Raw genomic sequence first — 19699 nt, 5'->3', positions numbered from 1 at the left:
AATTTTATACGCATTAGACATTCACACTCCCGTTAGGACCAATTCATTCTGCTCCAGATCCTGTCAGCTTCTGATTCCATTTCTCCCCCCTCCCACACCTCTGTTCTGCATGGGTGGGGCTCAGAGAGAATGAGGGCCCCCCCCAGCTGCCCCTCTCCTTGCATCACTTCCCACTCTTCACTTTTCCTATTTCATGGGGAGGTCAATATAGGAAAAGAGAGGCAGGAAAGCCTTTCCATGGAAAACAACCCTGGCAGCCAGAAAGCAGAGAAATGTGGGGCTGAATCCGTTCACTCCACTTTTATAACCTTGGGAGTTTTACAGCTCTGCTTAGTAGTATTAGATGTCTGTCTATTGGCGGCTGTTTATCTGTCTCTCTTGGTCTCTCTCTCTCTCTCTCTCTCTCTCTCTCTCTCTGGCAGAAAGGGAGGAAAGATGTATGTGAGAGACAATTATTACTTAAACATATTTCAGCATTAAGAATAATATGCCCAAAACAGTACAGAAATGTAAAAATGAAGAACATAAAAGAAAACAAATAAACAAAAATCCAGCTACATCAAATTTTAATTAACAAGTCTAGTTGACTTTTGTAACTTGATCAAGATATGTGTGTCCTGAGGCAGTGATATCTCAAGCTACCTTTAGGATTAATTTCAATTGGTGAAGGTCAATTTCCCTTAGGATTAACTGATTATTTTTAAATACAACAGCAAGGGAAAACAGAAAGCCAAATCAAATTTTCTGAACTGCAAATGTAAGAATAAAGATTGAAGTCATTTTTTTTACACAGTGCCACTGAAAACCCAGTCTGCTCAAATTGGGCCTGAGGCATCGTTCTCTTTTGTTCTTTCATAAAATTGTATACAACTCCATTCTTCTTCCTCTACTTCCTATTGTTTTCAAACATATTGCTGAACAGTTATTTACATAAGAAATGGTGATTCTTGATTGATAATCAAAATGGCAACCTTCTGATAGTCTAACAGTAAAGTTAATAATATCGTATGTCTGAGGATCCTCAATACTAAACTTAATATTAAATATTGAAAGGAGAGAAGAAAAAGTAAGCCATATTCCAATTGATTCTCAAGACTAGGCAAGTGATAATATAAAGATACTATTTGTTTTCCTGTTATCAATTTGAATTCTAAATTTCATTAAGAAATAGATTCTCTATTTAAAAAATCCCTCTTCATGACAGTGTTTGTATACCAATGTTTGTCTGATATTGAAGGGGAGGCCGAATTATTTTCTATGCGCCCACATATCTTTCTGTCCTGCTACCAGCACCTGAGTAGGTGAAGTTCAAGTTTTTACATTTTGGTTTTATCCAGTCAGTAACTGGAAAAAAAAATATTGTGAAAGCCTTTAACCTGATTTAGAAAAAATGAGTAGTTGGTCGGTTAACTAAAAAGTTGGTCAAAGTAGGAAATCATAAAAAAAATTATGTGTATGTTAAACATTTTAGCTTAACCTAAATATACATACATTTAGTAGTCTTTTGATATAAATCCTTTTTAAGACAAACAATATAAACCCTACTTATAATACTCGTACGTTATTTCTGTTTTCCATTTTTAACTTCTTTAGAGGTGAAGCAAGAACTGAAGCAATCTGAATGTAGGAATCTAGATTTTTATTATTTTCTCAGCTTTTAGAAATCTTCTCACCCATACTAAATCAATAGAATTTTATTTAGTGACTCACATTTATCAATACTTTCCAGAGCATTCTGTTCATTTTTCTTACAAACAGCAATACTTTTCCTTTTTTCACACTCATGTTTCATCACTTTAAAATATTTGTTTAAATTAATCATTATATCAAGCCTAGCCCAGGAAAGCACTGGGCACCCAGATGGCCAGCTGTCATGTCAGTTTGTTGTACTGTAGGAATAACAGCACCAGATTATTCCTTGACTTGGTTATATGGAATGTGTGTAAGAGAGCTTTATACTGTACAGTAAAGGAAGAAGTAGAAGGCCAAAGAAAGGAGAGAGAGAGAAAAAAAAGAGCAAAGCAAAAAAAGATAATGTTTAAACAGAGACCAAAAAAGAAAAGTGTAATTTTGTGAGTGAAGGGAAAAGATGGCAGAAATGAGAAGACAAAGATAAACATACTTGAAAGAAAAATTAATCCATAGTTGAACCCTTAAGGAAAAATGTGAATATCGATTAAACTGAGATTCAATATACTTAAGGTTTATGTAAGTGGACCGCCCTCATATACTGGTTCAGCAGGAATATAGGGAGACTTAGTACCCTATATTCATTTCTCAAGGACAATGAATGTAACTAGTGGAAAATGCATCTCAGATCAGATAACGCCTCGTTTTAGGAGGCAGACCATTGGATAGACTTTACTGTGATGGATTACTTTTGAGGTAAATTACTACCTATTTGATCATTGCATTTGTTGTAGGGCAGCTTCATGTAACCTATTACACACTTCTAATGACTGATAGCTCTTTAGGTCAATTATTACTTATCTGAGCATTGCCTAACCTGAGAGTTCAAACCTGTTCTCCCACCATAGTGACAAGTGAGGAGTAACTCATGAGAAAAGGAGCCAATCCAAAACGTTTTCCTTGTTGGCCATCATTTCCAGGTGGGGTTTTAAGACTCCTCCCAATTGCTTCTTCTCCCCCAATCATTCAAAGCTTCAGGGCTCCCATTTTCTCCGGACCAGCCAGAATTGGTTGGGTATAGTAGTTGGGGGAGGCTTTTGACTGAGATTCAGTGCAGGCTGCTCATTTTACAGCAGAGTTGCCTGACACCTTGGCTGTGGGTCGGATGGAGCAGAAGTCATTGTTTTATTGGCCCACTTTTATGTTGGGAAATGCATTTCCTGTTGAAACAGGCATAGGTGTGACTCATGCCGAGGTCTGTAGTGAGGAAATATACTGCTCTTTGTTGCAGGATAGCCTCATCGGACCTATTTGCCACTTCTCTTTTATCTGGAAATTCCATGGGAAGCAAATTACTCTCCAGTTGGAAGCCAACTACGCTAAGAAACTATGGTTCTTTTGCAGAGCCTTAGGATAGTATATAGAAAATAATTGCTTTAGTCAGTTGAGAAAAAAAATGCCTAACATATATCTAATGCTAGGAAGGATCTTGCTCTCATGATGTGTATGTACTTTTTTGTTCATTCTTTCCTGTTCTGACTTACATATTAGATTTTGTTTTATTTGTGGAAAAACTGAAAACATAGCTCACTCTTGAGAGACTGTTTCCTTCTTTCAGCTGAGAAGATAAATTTGATGCCTTATGTATGACCTCTGATCTTTATTGAAAGAACTGAAAAAATAACATCAATCTAGCCTAAGCACTTTTGCCTGGAATGAGATGTTTGTAGCTGCCAGCATAGCTTGTGTGAGTTGAATTGTGGCTGCCATGTGAACTTAAAACAAGTGGATGACCACAGGGTTTACTGTAGGCAGAAGAACGCTCTCTTCTTGTGAACCCCAACTTTTGTGCTCCTTTTCAGGGCAGTCTACTTTGTTCGGCATAAGGAATCCCGGCAGAGGTTTGCCATGAAGAAGATTAATAAACAGAACCTCATCCTCCGAAACCAGATCCAGCAGGCCTTTGTGGAACGGGATATCCTGACTTTTGCGGAGAACCCCTTTGTAGTCAGCATGTATTGCTCCTTTGAAACAAAGCGCCACTTGTGCATGGTCATGGAATATGTGGAAGGTAAGGCTGTCTCTGACCCGGAGAACATGACACCTGTACCCAGAAACTCCTCGCTTCTTTGTGCCGCTGAAGCTTTCTGTATTTGTGCCACATAACGATTGTATCCACCGAGGAACTGAAGCCAGGCAGTGAGATGGCTGTATTCCCAGTCATTATCTTGTGATAATTGCTTGTAAAGGGCCTGCTCTACTATAACAAAGGGAAAATTAGTGCTATTTGGAAAAAAAGGTTGTTTTTCTTTGTTAATGGCTTTTAATCCTAACTACCTCCTCTCAACTGGTCATTAAAGTTAGACTATAGGGGATGGGCTTTTTCCTACTTATTTTTATCACGTATCATAAAACGCATTTGTTACAATTGATCTTAAAGAATGAATTAAAAATATATCATTTTTGGTCTGTAGTAGGAAATTAAAAAGGAGTTAGGGGAATGGAGATACATTCAAGAAAATCTAGCTTTTTTCTTCTTCTTTTTTTTAGTTTTGTGTCTACCTTTTAAGTGCTCCAACTAATTTATTTCCATCAATTTTACATTAAATTTCTGAGTGTTTAAGTGGCTGTGACTTGTTAACATACAGTTAATAAAATGAATTGATCAGCAAGGGTCAAAGCAATGTCTAAAGCATCTAATTTAAGTTCTTGTAATTGTTTGAACAGAATCCCAAAACTATAAAACTGGAAGAAACATTAAATATCATTTAGTTCAACCTTTTTATTTTGCAGATGAGTGAACTGAAACCCAAGAAGGGGAGAGAGTTACTAGATATAAGACAAAAACAGCTTGCCTGATTTCCACGCATCGTTCCTTTCACCACACCAATACTTTGCTGTATTAACCTTTGTTGCGGTTACTTTAACAATAACTAACATTTTTCATGTGTTTACTATGTGTTGGTAATATTTTAAGTTCTTTACATAAATTGCCTCATTGAATCCTCACAATAATCCTACATTGGATGACACTATTACTGTACTGTTATTACAGATGAAGAAACCAAGACAAGTTTCCCTAAGGTCTTCCCACCTGTAATAGTCAGTGTTAGGATGTGAACTCAGCCTGATTCCATGTTTCATACTGGTACATTTTAAATTGTCACCATATTCCTAAAATTATCCTAGCAGTTTTTCGAATTTCAGTTCCACTTCAGAGCCAAACCTTCTCTCTTAGAAGTATTGCTCCTTAAATAAAAATCTCTACTTTCTTCACACCATGTCGTAATTCCAAACATGATTACTTAACACACAGTCTCCGCTTACAACTATATGCTGTGTCTGCGGGTAAAGTCCATTCTGCTTTGGAATTCTGTAATCCAAACTGATGTTCTTCTTCACTCCTAGCTGATACTCTACCTGCTACATCTTATTCTTGTGTTTTATAGGGGGCGACTGTGCTACCTTAATGAAGAACATGGGTCCTCTCCCTGTTGACATGGCCAGGATGTACTTTGCTGAGACGGTCCTGGCCTTGGAATATCTGCATAATTATGGAATTGTACACAGGGATTTGAAACCAGACAAGTATGTTCAGTGATGAAACATGTCTTTTTTTCTTTACACATACAAAAGTTTTCTTAGGTCGAAAAACCATTTTTTTTAATGCTGCTTTGCACATTTTAAAATTCTTTCATAATATGCTCAAATGAGTTATTTTAACAGTATGATACTTTTTATATAATCTTTTAGAGGTTATGATGCTTCTAATAAGAGCTTGTAAGAAACCAAAGAAAAGGATGATTATGAAGCCAGGGTTAGTTAATTTTTTTAAAAGCTTTATTATCTAAATTTTAGAATAGCTACATAGGCTGCTTCTGGTTGTTTTCTGTATAGTTTCTGCATTTGGTATCATACTTAGATAATACTCCCCTACTCCAAAATGATATACTTGATATATTCTATTTTACTCATAATTTAATTTTAAAAATCTACTCTAGAGTTCATTATGGTGTCTGATCTGAGATACAGATAGACTCTTTTTCTCTAAATGACTAGCTATTCATCTTGACACCATTTATTAAATGTTTCATGCTTTCTCCGCTAATTTGAAAAGCCTCTAAAAGCATCACATGTTCATATGTAAAGCTTTTATGTGTGCTGAAAATTGTATGATAAAATTAACTCATGCTCATTCCAGAAAATTTGGAAAGTGCCAAAAAATTTTTTCTTTAAATGTTTTTGCTAATTCACAACATTACCAAACAAAGACAGCTATTAGAATTTTAACATATTTCCTCTCAGTAGCTTTTTTTCCCAACTCCTCTATTCCTTTAATTTTTTAATTAATTAAAATTTTGATTTTCTCTCTAAAATGAAAAAAAATTAAATATAAGCTCATAAAGCTGTCAAATATGAATTCTTTGTATGAATAAGAAATGTAGGTTTTGTGCTTAATGAGTAGAAATTTAAATTGGAGCCAGAAGTTGAAATCTGAAACAATACTACATTTTCCTGTCCAAGTGCTTTTATGTCTCATTTGAATCACAAATAGGTTGCTTATCTTAGTTCCTGATGTGTGACATGGTATTATTGGTAGCCTTTTGTCTGCTGTTTTCTTATTCTGAAAATAGATGTCAGAGTTCCCTATTTGAGTTTTTAGGTTGTAAATGATGCTGCTGTAGCTGTTCCAACAAAGATTAGCTGGGCCGGGTCTCAGCCCTACCTTGTGAATTACACTCAGCTGCCAGATGCAAATATTTGACATGTTTGTGTGACTTCATCTCTTACCAGGCTGGGTTTTGTAATAAGGTTGACATCTATATACTACATAAATAGTCTTACAAATTAACAAGGGGTTGGGAGAGAGCCGAAAAAAAATAAAAGAAAAAAAAGACTGAGCTTCTAAGTGAGTGTTTTAATATATGTGCTTCTGCTTCATAGTTTGTTGGTCACTTCCATGGGACACATAAAGCTGACAGATTTTGGATTATCCAAGGTGGGGCTAATGAGCATGACTACCAATCTTTATGAGGGTCATATTGAGAAGGACGCTCGAGAGTTTCTAGACAAACAGGTAAGCTTGCCTGGTATTCAGTTCTATAGAGAAATGCAAAGTCCGATGTCGTCAATGAATTTGGAATCAACTTGTGTAGGCCATCTTCACATTAGTACTGGGGGTTTAGATGTCTGTATAAGCCTTAGTAAAGTGCAAATTGCCTCCATTTTTCTCCCTGGGCCTCTTTGAACTGTCCATTCCTCCACATTCCTCCCCCAACATTATGGTCTATTAGCAAGACGAATGATCTAATTGCACACAAGTGAGAGTGTGAGAGAGACAAATGGAAAACAGTTTTTGTAAGGAATCCAGGAGTCTCAGTAGAGTATTCGGGAAACTCCTGATGCATTGCATAATCACGGGTGCTAAAATCCGAGCCATGGCCCATTTCCCTTTAAGCATGCCTCATTACCGCATGCCCACAATCTGTTCGTTGTAACTTAAGGTAAACACATCTCAACTGTCATGCTTCTATGAAGTAACCAGGGTGTGAATATATTTTGGCCATATAAAGGCTAACACTGTTTCTGCTAGTGACAGAGAAAGAATGCCTTAGTATTTCAAATTTAAGGATTATAAATGCTTTTTAATATTGTAAAATAAGTAAAACTACAAAACAGGGTTGAGTGCTCAATTTGAAATAACACATTACAAACAATTTAACACTGGAGTAGAAGTTTTGAACTTCCCTTCTTTTGTATTTAAGTAATTGATTATATTCAGTGTTAAGAACACCAAATGGCTGTTCCTAAGTTCTTTGTCCATGTGGTTCCATGGGGTTGAGCAGGTGCACTCTGGGCAAAATAATTGATGTTTGGCCCTCTTGCTTATTTTAATTCATGCCTAGTATTCCAGTTATTCTAATACTGCAATCGTCTTGTAGGTCTGTGGCACACCTGAATACATTGCCCCAGAAGTGATTCTAAGGCAGGGCTATGGGAAGCCTGTGGACTGGTGGGCAATGGGGATTATCCTCTATGAATTTCTGGTTGGATGCGTGCCATTCTTTGGGGACACTCCAGAAGAGCTATTTGGACAAGTCATCAGTGGTAAATATCATCAGGAGTTATCTTTAAGCCACTGTAGGGAAGCAGCTATTTAGTGTAATTCTTTGGAGTATCGCCGTATTTACTACTGAAATGTTAACCTTTATCAAACAGTTTAGCCAACAAATTAAAAGAACTCACTAATCATAGCACATAACTGACTTTCACAATATCAAGAGAGTAATTTGTGTTGAAAATTGATCTGAGGAAGTTTTGTTAACATGGAATTTGGAAATGTACTGGCAATGTAACCAGTTTTTATGGTGTGCTTTCTCTGCAAAAGAAATTGGTGTGGGATTTGCAAATGAGTTTATTGCCGTCCAGTCTTCCCTTCCATAATAGCAAAGTTGCACCAGGAAAGAGAAGGTTAATGTGGGTAACATTTACATAAATGGGGAAAATGGCTAATGGCACAACGAAGAAATTAACAAAAATGTAATAAACTCTAAAACAAATGTCTACCAAATAATAAATAATGAGAATGGGAAGGAAGCAAATGTAATCCACAGATTGTTAATGATTTCATTGGTAGTTGTTATGGTGTAATGTTATTTCTGTAACAGCTGTTCATCTTTCATTTAAAATTCAATAACCTTTAGATCTTAACCTGCAAGCTGACCCCTAACTATTGTTATGCAGCTTGTGGCAAAACTAAATGATAATTAAATAGGCTCTATTACTGCCATACCTGCTGTTTTTATAAATTCCCCTGAAGCATAGATCAGAAAGGCCTCTCTTTTTCAAAGTTTGTCAGTCATTACTGATATCTCCATCACCCACCTCTAGTCCATTCTGGACTGTGCTTACGGGGTCCAAGAGTGGAAATACATGGAAAATTCATGTTGGAGCCTCTTAATCACAGCATTATTTTCTATCACTGACTTTGCAAGTCAGGCATATTTATAAATTTTAACAAAGTAGATTTGTGAGTTGCCTGCAGTGAATAACCCTTTTATATGGTATCTGAGCTGTTTATGGATTTATAACTAGACTGTTTTCTGATATACCAAGGCCTGAATGGCAAGAGGAATCAACTGTTTAATTAACACAGGCAGCAAATGCTGGCTTTGTTCTCGATGCCTTACGGCTCAGATGCATATTCATGTTTTATTTTCCAAATCAGATTTAAACTGCAGCAGAGGAAGCTAGAGGCAGGCACACACAGAAATAATTCATGTTTTTTATTGCATTTTCATACACACAAGCATGCACACCTATCTTCAGGCAAACTCCTTTAGAATGTAGAACATATTCTAATATTTATGACAGATTTTAAATACTTCCATTACTATGATTACTTTGATTTTTTTTTTTTTTTTTTTTTTTCCCGTCTTCAGTCTTAGCATTTTGACCTTTCCTTTGTCTCTGGAAATAGTTATTTTTACAAAATTACTTTCTGCTTCTTGGAGCTGCAGAACCTATGGCTGTGGCCCAATTCTAAGTTGAGGATAGTAAGCGAGAAAGTCTCAGAGATGATCCCTGGAGAGGTGGCCACCTGAAACACAGGTGTTCAGCGTTTCCACTATATTAAGTCCTCTTAACTAGAAGGAGCAATTTGTTGTGAGTCACTTCTGCCAAAGAAAAATGAATCAAAAAGGCAAGTGAAAGATACCACTTATTGAAATAGTCTACACCTGAAGTTAATATAAAATAATATTGAATGTCAAAAAAAAAAAAAAGAAAGAAATATTCTCTCCTTGCCTTGTGAAAAGCTGTGCTATTCATGTCTTGTGAAACAATGCTTCTCAGCTGACTGGGCCTAAGAATCAACTGAAGATCTTGTTAAAATGCAAATTCTGATTCAGATGGTCTAGGGTGGGGCCTGAGATTCTGCATTTCTAACAAGCTCACAGGGCATGTCCATGCTGTTGAGATGGGGACCACCTTTTGAGCAATAAAGATATAAACAACTTTTCTTCCTTCTAGATGAGATCAACTGGCCTGAAAAGGACGAGGCACCGCCCCCCGATGCCCAGGATCTGATTACCTTGCTTCTCAGGCAGAATCCCCTGGAGAGACTGGGAACAGGTTAGAGCACATATGTTTTAATTTTGCTAATATGCAAGGAATAATGTCTACGTGGAGCACTCAGGTTTGTGTTTGTGTTTTGTGTTTTGCATCGGAAGCATCTGTTAGTTGATGTAGAACACGAGCACAACACGCGATGACAGTAGTATTTTGGCTTCTTTGTTTGTCTTTGTTGTGATTTTTTTTTTCTTTCAAAGCAGAAATTATTGTTAATTTGTTTCAATACATAAAATTTCCCTAGAAGAAAACCTCAAGGGCACATGTAACTCTTCTGTCCTGAAAAGCATGCATCTTAAATAATTTGAAACAGAGGATTAGAGATGTGGAGCTTTTTTTTTTTCTTTTTTTTTTTTTTTGGTGTGTGGAGGTTTTTTTGAAAAATATATATTCCCAGAAGAATTTAACCCAGCATGTTACTGTCTACAGGCTTTGAAATGGGTTATCAGTTCTTGAACTAATTAATAGAAATGAGTGCCTGGGGTGGAACTATGCTGTCCCATCATGGTGATCAGCACCAAGGCCCAAGAAAGACGATTAAAAACCATTGCTCTTCAAGGTTAAGAAGATAGTAGATTTGTTAGTTTGCTGGTTATTTTTCCTGAATGTTCTGCTACCAGTTTTTTATTTCTGCCCCTCCTTTTCCTTTTCTTCCTTATATTCTGAATAGACAGACTTAGAGATTCCAATATAGAGTCCTAGTATGTGAATTTATCTAGATGAGACTAAATATTAAATATAAACACACACCCACACCCACACACACACAATGTTTTCAGTATTCACAATTTCAATCAGTGATAACTGGCGTGATGGAATGTTTCATTGTACTCCATTTTAATAGAAATATCAGAAAATATGGCAGCAACGATTTTCTCCCCCCTTTTTTTCATGACAAAAATCATTTGCAACAGCTCTAAATATTTATCTTACGTTGTTCTCCACATTTGCCCACAGCTTCCCCAGTTGGAGAGCTCTGTTTGTGCTTAAGTATGGAACATTGCACTGCTAGAATTTATGATGATGTGTTAAAACCCATTGGCCAAATCTTTATTTTATAAATAAAGTTTTATTGAAACCCAGCAATACCATTCATTCATATATTGTCTATGGCTGCCTTCATACTACAGTGGCAGAGTTGAGTAGTCATGACAGACTGACTGGCCCACAAAACCTAAAATATGTACTAATGGACTCTTTACAGAAAAATCTTGCAGACTGCATTAGAGAATCAAAGTTTAAAATCAGGGCTCAATTAGGAAAACTGTTTTGAGTTGAGCTTCTTAATAGAGTACGGTGTGCCTTTTTGCCTATTTCAGTGGATGTGTGGAAGTTAAAGACACAAACGCTGGAGTCAGACTGACTGAGTTTAAATCTGAGCCGTGTGACCAGGGGAAGGTTATTTCCCTTCTCTTGCCACAAGTCCTCATCTGTAGAATGAAGCGTATAGTATGTAGTGTCACCTTGCAGGATTATTGTGAGGATAAAAGATCACCCACTCTGGCATTTAGAACCAGATGTGACACTGCTGCTGCTGGTATTGTCGTTTTAATTTTCTGCATGTATAATCTCATGCTTTCCCCTTTGGATATATGAGATAAAGAAATGGTGGTGGTGCCCCTCCCTTGGAGCTGATTGAACTCTTTGAACAGAGTACTTTACACTTCTTCCCACCCTATTTGGTTTTTCCTTTCTCTGAAGTGACAGAGCAAACTTGTTATTTCCCCCCCTCTGTGACCTGCAGTCAGATTTGCTTTATGGTTCAAGAGATAAGAGTCGCTGTCAAAGAATTGGTGTCAAGGCTCTGTATGGGGCATAGTTTCGAGGAGTGATTTTTTTTTTTCACTCACTTGAGCCGAATATAAGTAACATTGGTGTTTTAAGATTGGCCTGCAGCAATCCAAATATCTATTTACATGTCCTAATCAACTGTCACAGAGAAGCACTGTCCTAAGGTATGACTCAAATTATATTAGAATCAGCCCACCCCTTCTAAAGAGTCCCCTTCCCTTCAGTGTTCATGTGTCAGTTTGGAGAGTTTTCCCACTTAATATCCTGCCCATTTCCCTCCTCTAAGGATACTTGGATTCTTGACTGGGCCTGATTTAATGAGACAGGACTATGATGAGGGTCAGCACGTCCATGTTTATGTATTATAGGCTGCAAGTTCTCTCTCTGCACGTTTTCTTCTGGACTGCTACTTTTGGTCTTTTCAGGTTTGACAGTTTGAAAAACAAATCTAGCAGAAGCTCAAAAGAGACATTTGAAAGACCCTGCCCAAGCTCTTAGCATTGTCAAGAAGTGCTTGCCAAACAGGCAGGTCCAACGTGACAGGTCCCAGTAGGGCTCAGCGAATGAGGCTGAGAATCCCACAGGCCTGCCATGCTACTTCCAATGACAGCATTTTGGATTTAATGCATATTTAGCGGGCAAAATAATGCACCATGAAAATGTGCGAATGCACATTTGCCCAAGAGACTAGAGAGGCTGAGAAAAGGAGTGCGAAGAGCATAATGGATGTTTAAGAAACTTTCATGAAAGGAGAGAAAAACTCAAGGGAGAACATTAGTGCCAAAGCATAACTTGCAATTTGGGAACATGTACTTGAACTAGACTTTTGAACTTGTAGGGTATTGCGTTGGCTTACTAGACTTGAGAGCTGCTCATATGTGACTGACTGTGACGTATGTACCAGCTGGAGGTCTGGAATAGTTCCTTCATTGCCCTGAAGCTCAGTTTCCTAATCTATGAAAATGAGTATGTTATGCACTTCACAGGACGATGTGAGGAAGAAATGCAAACATACTCATGAAGGTATCTAGTACATTAACCTAGTGCATAATAAGGGCTCAAAAAATAATTTGTTTCCCTTCCTTTCCTGGTGAATTCTTACAATGAGAGCTGTCATTTGCATTTCTTACGTCCAGTGATTTGCATTTGGCTCATTTGGCTCATAATGCCTGCTTCTATATCATACCAACAGTTTAGCCCAGAGGTTGTTTTTCCCCAGTGTGTCCCTTTAATTTTTTTGTTCCCCATCGCTCCAAAAGCGCATGAGAAATAGGACCCAGTGATAAGCAACCTTTTCTCAGTGGTGCACAAAGACCAAAGTGTGAGAAAGGTAAGCTGGCTCAGCAGTGGGCTATGCCTCCTTGGGGAGGACCCATTTGTCATCATCCACAGAGATGAAGCAAATGCTCTCATAACTTGTGTCCCAAAGGGTGGCAGGCAGGGGAGTGGAAAACCAGACACTCTGGATATGGTCCAGAAGTGCTATTTGAGTCCTTGGCTCTAGAGAACTGTGCTTTTCTGGGTAAAGCTGAGTGACCTTGGAGTATCAGAGCTGCCATTTGGTGTGTCCCCATGAGCAGCAGCTGAAGTGATGGTCATTGTAGCATAGTGTGTGTTGGGCTACAAAGTAGGGCTTGACTTTTTGGACCTCAGTGCTGTTGACACAGTTAGGGAGTTGGGAAAATATCTAAGCCCTTTACCTTCTCCAAGATAAGATGACTTGAAGAAAATGTCACTGGCAGCTATGTCTGGGGACACTGATTGGTCTGGATGACAGGCAGGATGCATGGAGGACGGGAGCTGGACTCTGCAAAGGTGCCATGAGAACAGCCTCAGGAGTCGGCTGTTTGTCTCAGTTCCCCAATACTGGTAGTTGTGAATCCATTTGCAAATTGATACAAGAAAGATGGCAGGATAAGGATCCAAACTAAAACATGTCTTCCCTTTATATGGCGTGTGAAAATGGACCTGGGTGTTTTCAGATAGACATTGTTCAGCCCTCCAAACCTTCCTCACTGGGGAATTGTGGTTCAGTATGCTTTGTTGCTTATCCTTAGTTTCCCCATCCCAAAATGCTTTCTTCGTGGGGTTACTTTCAATGATGTAATTAAAGGAAACACAATGCCTCTAGTATCCAGTTCAATCCTTGTCAAAAATCAGCCCTTGCATGACAGCTGCTAATGGTATCGCTGTTCTCATCAACATCAGACTTCAGTATTGTGCTATGAACACGGAGAATGTCTGGATAAGATCCTGGATAAAGATTCTAATCAAATGCTTTGTAAAGAAGAATCCATTCTCTTAAGGGGGGTGATTTCCCCACTTTGTTCTTTTCTCTCCACTCCGTTGGTTTCAGAACACTAGTTTCTCCTGACTGGGTTTGGAGCTCCAACCTGCACCTTGTGCTAAAGGGGCCTGCTGGGGACAGAGCCACATTTGAACCACTCAGACAGCTCCCCACCCCAAGATCCAGCCCATTTTTCATTCAGCTTGCATTTCTCTTCCTATTCCTTTTGTGCCCCACTGAGGAAAGAATGCGAAACAAGGGTGACAACAGCATTACAGAGGCATTTATACCCCATCTAGAAAGGCATCTCCTGGCAGGGAGACTGATTAGACCCTGGTATTAGTCTTGTGAGAAATCTCTCTTCCTCATATTTTTTTTCAAGGTTGATTCTTCCTTATCTCCTTTATCAACAGTGTGTGTGTTTGTGGCAGGGCAGTGGCCTGATTCTCACGCTTTGATTTTATGACATGTGTACCGTCTTCTCTTTACATGGGGTATAGTGTAATATTTTGATGGGGCCTGCCCTTCAAAATAACTCTTTAAAATCATGAACTGAGTGAAACACATTTCACTGAATTGTGCTCTCGTGCTGACTTGGCAATAAGAAGCCTAAAACTTAGGAATTGTGATTGATGTTCGTCACATGCATTATAAGTCTGTCAAACAGGTTTGCCCATTTCTTAAAAATCTGTAATCCACAGAATCTAATTCTTACCTGTGTTAATGAGCAATCCAATAAAGTTGAATGGTAACCATTATGTACTATTTAGGAAAAATTCATCTTTATTAACCCAACCTTCAGGGAAAATATTGTGAACACATTTTGCTCCTTGTTAGAATTTCTTTGGCTTTCTAATGAGCAAGTCTGCTTTGGGCCAATGTGTGTCCACATCCCCAGGTTCAGCGTAATGTGATTTTAAGTGGCCACATCATTAACCTTTGAAAAATGGAGGAAGCCCTGGAAAAATTAACAATGAAAAACGTGCCATAGCAACTGCTCTTAGCAAAATCAAATCTGATAAGTAATGGGGGAAATTTTAGATGTTTTTGTTATAGAATGAAAAGGTAGGACTTCCATGACTTCTTTATTTCTCTGTTGATTGATTTTTTTTTTTTTTATTGTTCTTAAAAACAAATGTTTTACCTTTATTTGGAGGCTAGTTTAACACTTTCTCCTCTGATTTTCCCCTCCACTCTCCGCCCCCAGGTGGTGCATATGAAGTCAAACAGCATAGATTCTTCCGTTCTTTAGATTGGAACAGTTTGCTGAGACAGAAGGCAGAATTTATTCCCCAACTGGAATCTGAAGATGACACAAGTTATTTTGATAGTACGTGCATTATCTGACATAAAACATTGTTTGGCCTTTACTTTGTAGAAAATTATCTTTACTTTTCATTGAACCTTCCAGTCTAGAACCTATGAGTTCTTAAATGTAATGTGACTTTGAGACAGAAACTAATAATTAGAATATCTAAATTAAAATCTGACATTTTGAGTAATTGGAACTGTTCCCAAACGTTTCTCTGTAGCTCGGTCAGAGAAATATCATCATATGGAGACTGAGGAAGAAGATGACACGAATGATGAAGATTTTAATGTGGAAATAAGGCAGTTTTCCTCGTGTTCACATAGGTTTTCAAAAGTAAGTGAAATATGGTGTGAATATACAGGGTGTCTCTGGCCAGATAGTTGGTACCTCTCAACAGCTGGAAGTGACTGTGAAAACAGCCTACAGTGTTTTGGACTTGCGATCTCCTGACTTACGATTCCTTCTTGTTGAGGAAAAGTGACCCCACCGTCTTGATAATCCAGAGTCCCTACCCCTTCTCAGGAGTATATTTCTCTGTTTTACTCTCCGCAGATTGCTGTCTTTTTTCTTGGAGGCACAGACTTGCCACTCATAGCCATATCTTTGGAGTACATTATAGCTATTTATATGCTGGCTGCCTTGTGTGCCCTGGTCTAGTTCAGTGCCAGGCTGTGGATGCACCCCCCGCCCCTATTTCTTTCATGTTGTAATGAAGAACGTTGAACTCAGTGTGTTCAGAGCCTTTTTCTAAGTACCACACAGATTACACTACGAAGGAGAAGGTTTAGTTCTTGACAAAACCTAAGACACTTGGGGATAGTTGATTGTGGAATGAGAAAGTCTGGTAACCAACAATACAAAATGATGTGAGTTAATTAAAGAGGCAGGAGGAAGCCATGCTAGAATTTTGGAAATGGTAGAAGATAATAAAGTTAATGTTTGAGAAAGATGTTTTTTTACTGAGAGTGGTTAGATGAAAACAGACAAACAGAACAAGGAAACCTGATAATTCTGAGACAGGGCAGCAGGGCTCTAGGAAAATAGAAATGGACCTAGAAGGCACCCTCTCTTCCTTTTGCTATTTTCAGTAGCTGTATATTTTCTGTTGCCATTTTGCATGATACCCTTTAGCTCTTCTGTAGCATTTAGTGATTTTAGTGTTCTGTACCTTTTTCTAAATGACTGCCTAGAATGTATTTGCAAATTGGCCAGCACACGAAGGACATAGAGAGGTAGGGATTTCCCTGGAGGGTGTGCTGGCAGGTCTGTCCCAGGGCCGGGACAAAAGCTTTGATATCACTGAGTGCTGCCTGGCTTTCCTCAACTACCTGTTCTCTGGCCCATCAAAGCCAGCCCCTCAACTGTGTTTCCTTCCTGCTGTCTCTTGTTCCTTAACCACCTTCCTCCTAACCCCAGTAGATATAGGTGGTTGAAGGGCTGTTCCCATGAAAGCAGCAAAAGGCCGAGTTGGGCAGTAAGAAGTGCTTCCTGGGCTGGGCTCTAGCTCCCTATTTTACCTTTCAGCTTTCCTGTGGCACAGCAGAGATCTCAGCTTTGCCTAAGCTCTGATCCCCTTCAGAAATCCAAGTACCAACATATGAAGCTGCCTGTCTGTGTGTGTGATTTATAAGCCAAACACATACCTCTGACTCATAACCAAATATGTACCACACCCCTGCCCTTCCCCTCCCCCCCCACATCCTGAAACAGGTAATTTATTCTTCTCTTCTCACTCAATTCCAGTTCATTTTTCTTCTTCCATCCTGACTGGTAGCCAGTAAATCTTTATCTCTGTGATTTTCTTTTCCTGATTGACTTCATGGTTAAAAAGTAATCTGACGTGTGCATTGATCCCCAGGCCTAGAAACCCCAATGCATCTATGAGTTTTGTTTGCAGATACAAAAATCCATAACGAGATATGGTGAGAAGGTGATAAATTCATAGCTCCCCACTCCAAAAGAAAAAACAAATTATACATTGGCCATTCATCTCACAAGTAAACAGCATTGGAAAGTACCGCTGAATACACGTCCCGATTCAAACTTTAGTCATACTCTCAGGTTTTTCTCCCAAGATTTGGGTTTAGTTTTGTTTTTGTTTTTTTCCCTGACAAACTCTTTCAGGAAGATGTTAATAAGCACTGACTTCTTACCTTCCAGGTTTTCAGCAGTATAGATCGAATAACTCAGAATTCTGGAGAAGAGAAGGAAGACCCTGGGGACAAAACCAAAAACACAGCTTTGCCATCCACGGAACCATTAAGCTGGAGTTCAGAGTATTCTGAAATGTATGTGAAATGCCTGTTAAAAACTATCATAAGCAGTAGCTACTAGAGCAGTGGTTCGTAACCCTGAGTGTGCAGCAGAATCGCCTGCGGGGCCTGTAAAAACACAGGTAGCCGGGCCCAGCCTCAGAGTTTATGACCCAGTAGATCTGGGGTGGGGCTGAGAATGTGTATTTCTAACAGGTACCCAGGTAATGCTGATGCTGCTGGTCTGGGAACACACTTTATGAACCACTGCACTGAGTCTTGGTTAGGCTTATCTAAGGTCGATTTATACCTGGTTTCTTCCAAAATTCTTCCTGAACACAGTTTCCTAGTATGCATATATGTATGTATGTATGTATACAGGACTTTGTTTTTGTTTTTATTAGTTTCAGGTGTACAAAACAACATAATGACTAGACATTTACACCCCTCACAAGTGATAACCCCAGCAAGCCTACTACCCATCTGATATTGTACATAGCTATTACAATACCATTGACTATATTCCCTATGCTGTACTTTATATACCGTGACTGTATGTGTATATGTTAATATTTTATATTAGTTTCAGGTATATAGTGCATTGGTTAGCCCTTTATATAATCTATGAAGTGATTCCCTGTGATGAGTCCAGTACCCATCTGATACCCTAAATAGTCTTTACAACATTATTGATTATATCCCATATGAGCTCACTCATATGTGGAATCCAAAGAACAGAATAAATGAGCAAACATAGCAGAAAGAGACTCATAGACACAGAGAACAAACTGATGGTTGCTAGATGGGAGGGAGATTGAGGGATGGGTGAAAAAGCCGAAGGGACTAGGAAGTACAAATTGGTAGTCACAAAATAGGCACAGGGATGTGAAATACAGTACGGGGAATATAATCAATAATGTTTTTGTTTTTAATTAAGACAACAGTTATCCACATCCAACTCATCAGATACTGAAAGCAACAGACGTAAACTCAGTTCTGGCCTGCTCCCCAAACTGGCTATTTCAACAGAAGTAGAACAAGATGCAGCTGCTCCCTGCCCCGGAGACCTCCACGAGGAGCCAGAGAAGCCAGCCCTTCCTGCTGCAGAGTGCACTCAGGAGGAGCCCGAGGTCACCACCCCGGCCAGCACCATCAGCAGCTCCACCCTGTCAGGTAAGCACCTGGGCGTGGGGCGTGCCATCCAAACATCCCCACATTGAGAAGTGACTGCCAGTGCTGAGTCCTGGACGGGCCTAGCCAGGTCGGGGTGATGGTGACCTGTGCTACTACACTCCCTCCATGGCCCCACTTCTTGGGCTTGTGGGATGAGCTCCGAAGAACTAAGATCAGATGCCTCAGGCCCATCCTGAGTTCAGAGCCACATAGCAAACCATTCTTGCTTCAGCTTGACCTGACAGCCAGGCTTGGTCTTCACAGTTGGGTGTCGGTGGGGTCCTGTGGTGACAGTCAGAGCACACTAAGGGAGCGTGTACTCTGGTGGTGAGGCAAAGGCATGTCTCGTGGGGTTGCATGTAACTCAAAGTTAGGAGTAAGGGGCAATATCAAATAGTCAAATGGTCAAAATTGTCCTCAAAACTGTTTTAAATCACCCATAAGGTACAGCAAAAAGCCACTTTTCCCTCTTGTGTTGAAATGGGTGTTTGAAATGGAGCTGGTTTTTATTAAGGGGCCATGATGTACCAAATGACTTCTCTCTCCACACCAAACTCCCAGTGAACACAGAAAGATGCTTACACTGTGAGATTCACGAATAACTTCTGTGCACCTGGGACTCAGAGGGGAGAGGGGAGTCGGAAATACCAACACAATCCAAGTTGGTATTTTATGTGCATATAAAACCACTCCACTGTAGACAAAAGTTGCCTTCCCAGTCTGTGGGCAACTGGAGTAAGAAACTCTTGAAAGACATCTTTGTTTGGGAGACAGTCAAATGGTTTGGGCCTTTTCTGTGGAAATACTTTATAACGCCACTTGTATGTGAAGTAACCTTCCTGAAAACAGGAATAGTGTTTTCACAGGTTTTTTGAATACTTAGTGTATCATAGATACTTGTTGGCCCTTAATAATAGACGTGACCTCATTTGAAAATCAAACTTGGCTTCCTTAGAGCAAGCCCTTAAAGTGCATTTAAAATATTATTTGGTTTATAAGAGTTTTATGCATAGCGTATCCTTCTACAGAGCAAAGCACATTTATGCTTTTTTTAAAAGAAAATAAAACATGGATATGGCTTTGGGTTGCTATAATAAATGTTTTCATTAAACAATATTCATTATA

At 39.0% G+C, this 19699-nt stretch overlaps 1 protein-coding gene across 1 annotated transcript in view; it reads left to right on the top strand.

Annotated features, from left to right (window-relative positions):
- Window positions 1–19699, top strand: part of MAST4 (microtubule associated serine/threonine kinase family member 4) — a 551423-nt gene that overhangs the window by 508612 nt on the left and 23112 nt on the right. The window contains exons 18-26 of the mRNA XM_074329206.1: window positions 3492–3700; window positions 5079–5217; window positions 6574–6706; window positions 7572–7737; window positions 9661–9762; window positions 15045–15167; window positions 15370–15482; window positions 17310–17437; window positions 18339–18574. Of these exons, the coding sequence (XP_074185307.1) occupies window positions 3492–3700; window positions 5079–5217; window positions 6574–6706; window positions 7572–7737; window positions 9661–9762; window positions 15045–15167; window positions 15370–15482; window positions 17310–17437; window positions 18339–18574 (1349 nt within the window). The remainder of the gene's footprint in view (window positions 1–3491; window positions 3701–5078; window positions 5218–6573; window positions 6707–7571; window positions 7738–9660; window positions 9763–15044; window positions 15168–15369; window positions 15483–17309; window positions 17438–18338; window positions 18575–19699) is intronic.

This window comes from Rhinolophus sinicus, linkage group LG03 (assembly GCF_036562045.2).
Source record: "Rhinolophus sinicus isolate RSC01 linkage group LG03, ASM3656204v1, whole genome shotgun sequence".
Taxonomy (NCBI): Eukaryota; Metazoa; Chordata; class Mammalia; order Chiroptera; family Rhinolophidae; genus Rhinolophus; species Rhinolophus sinicus.
This window is presented reverse-complemented; position numbering and strand designations above follow the sequence as displayed.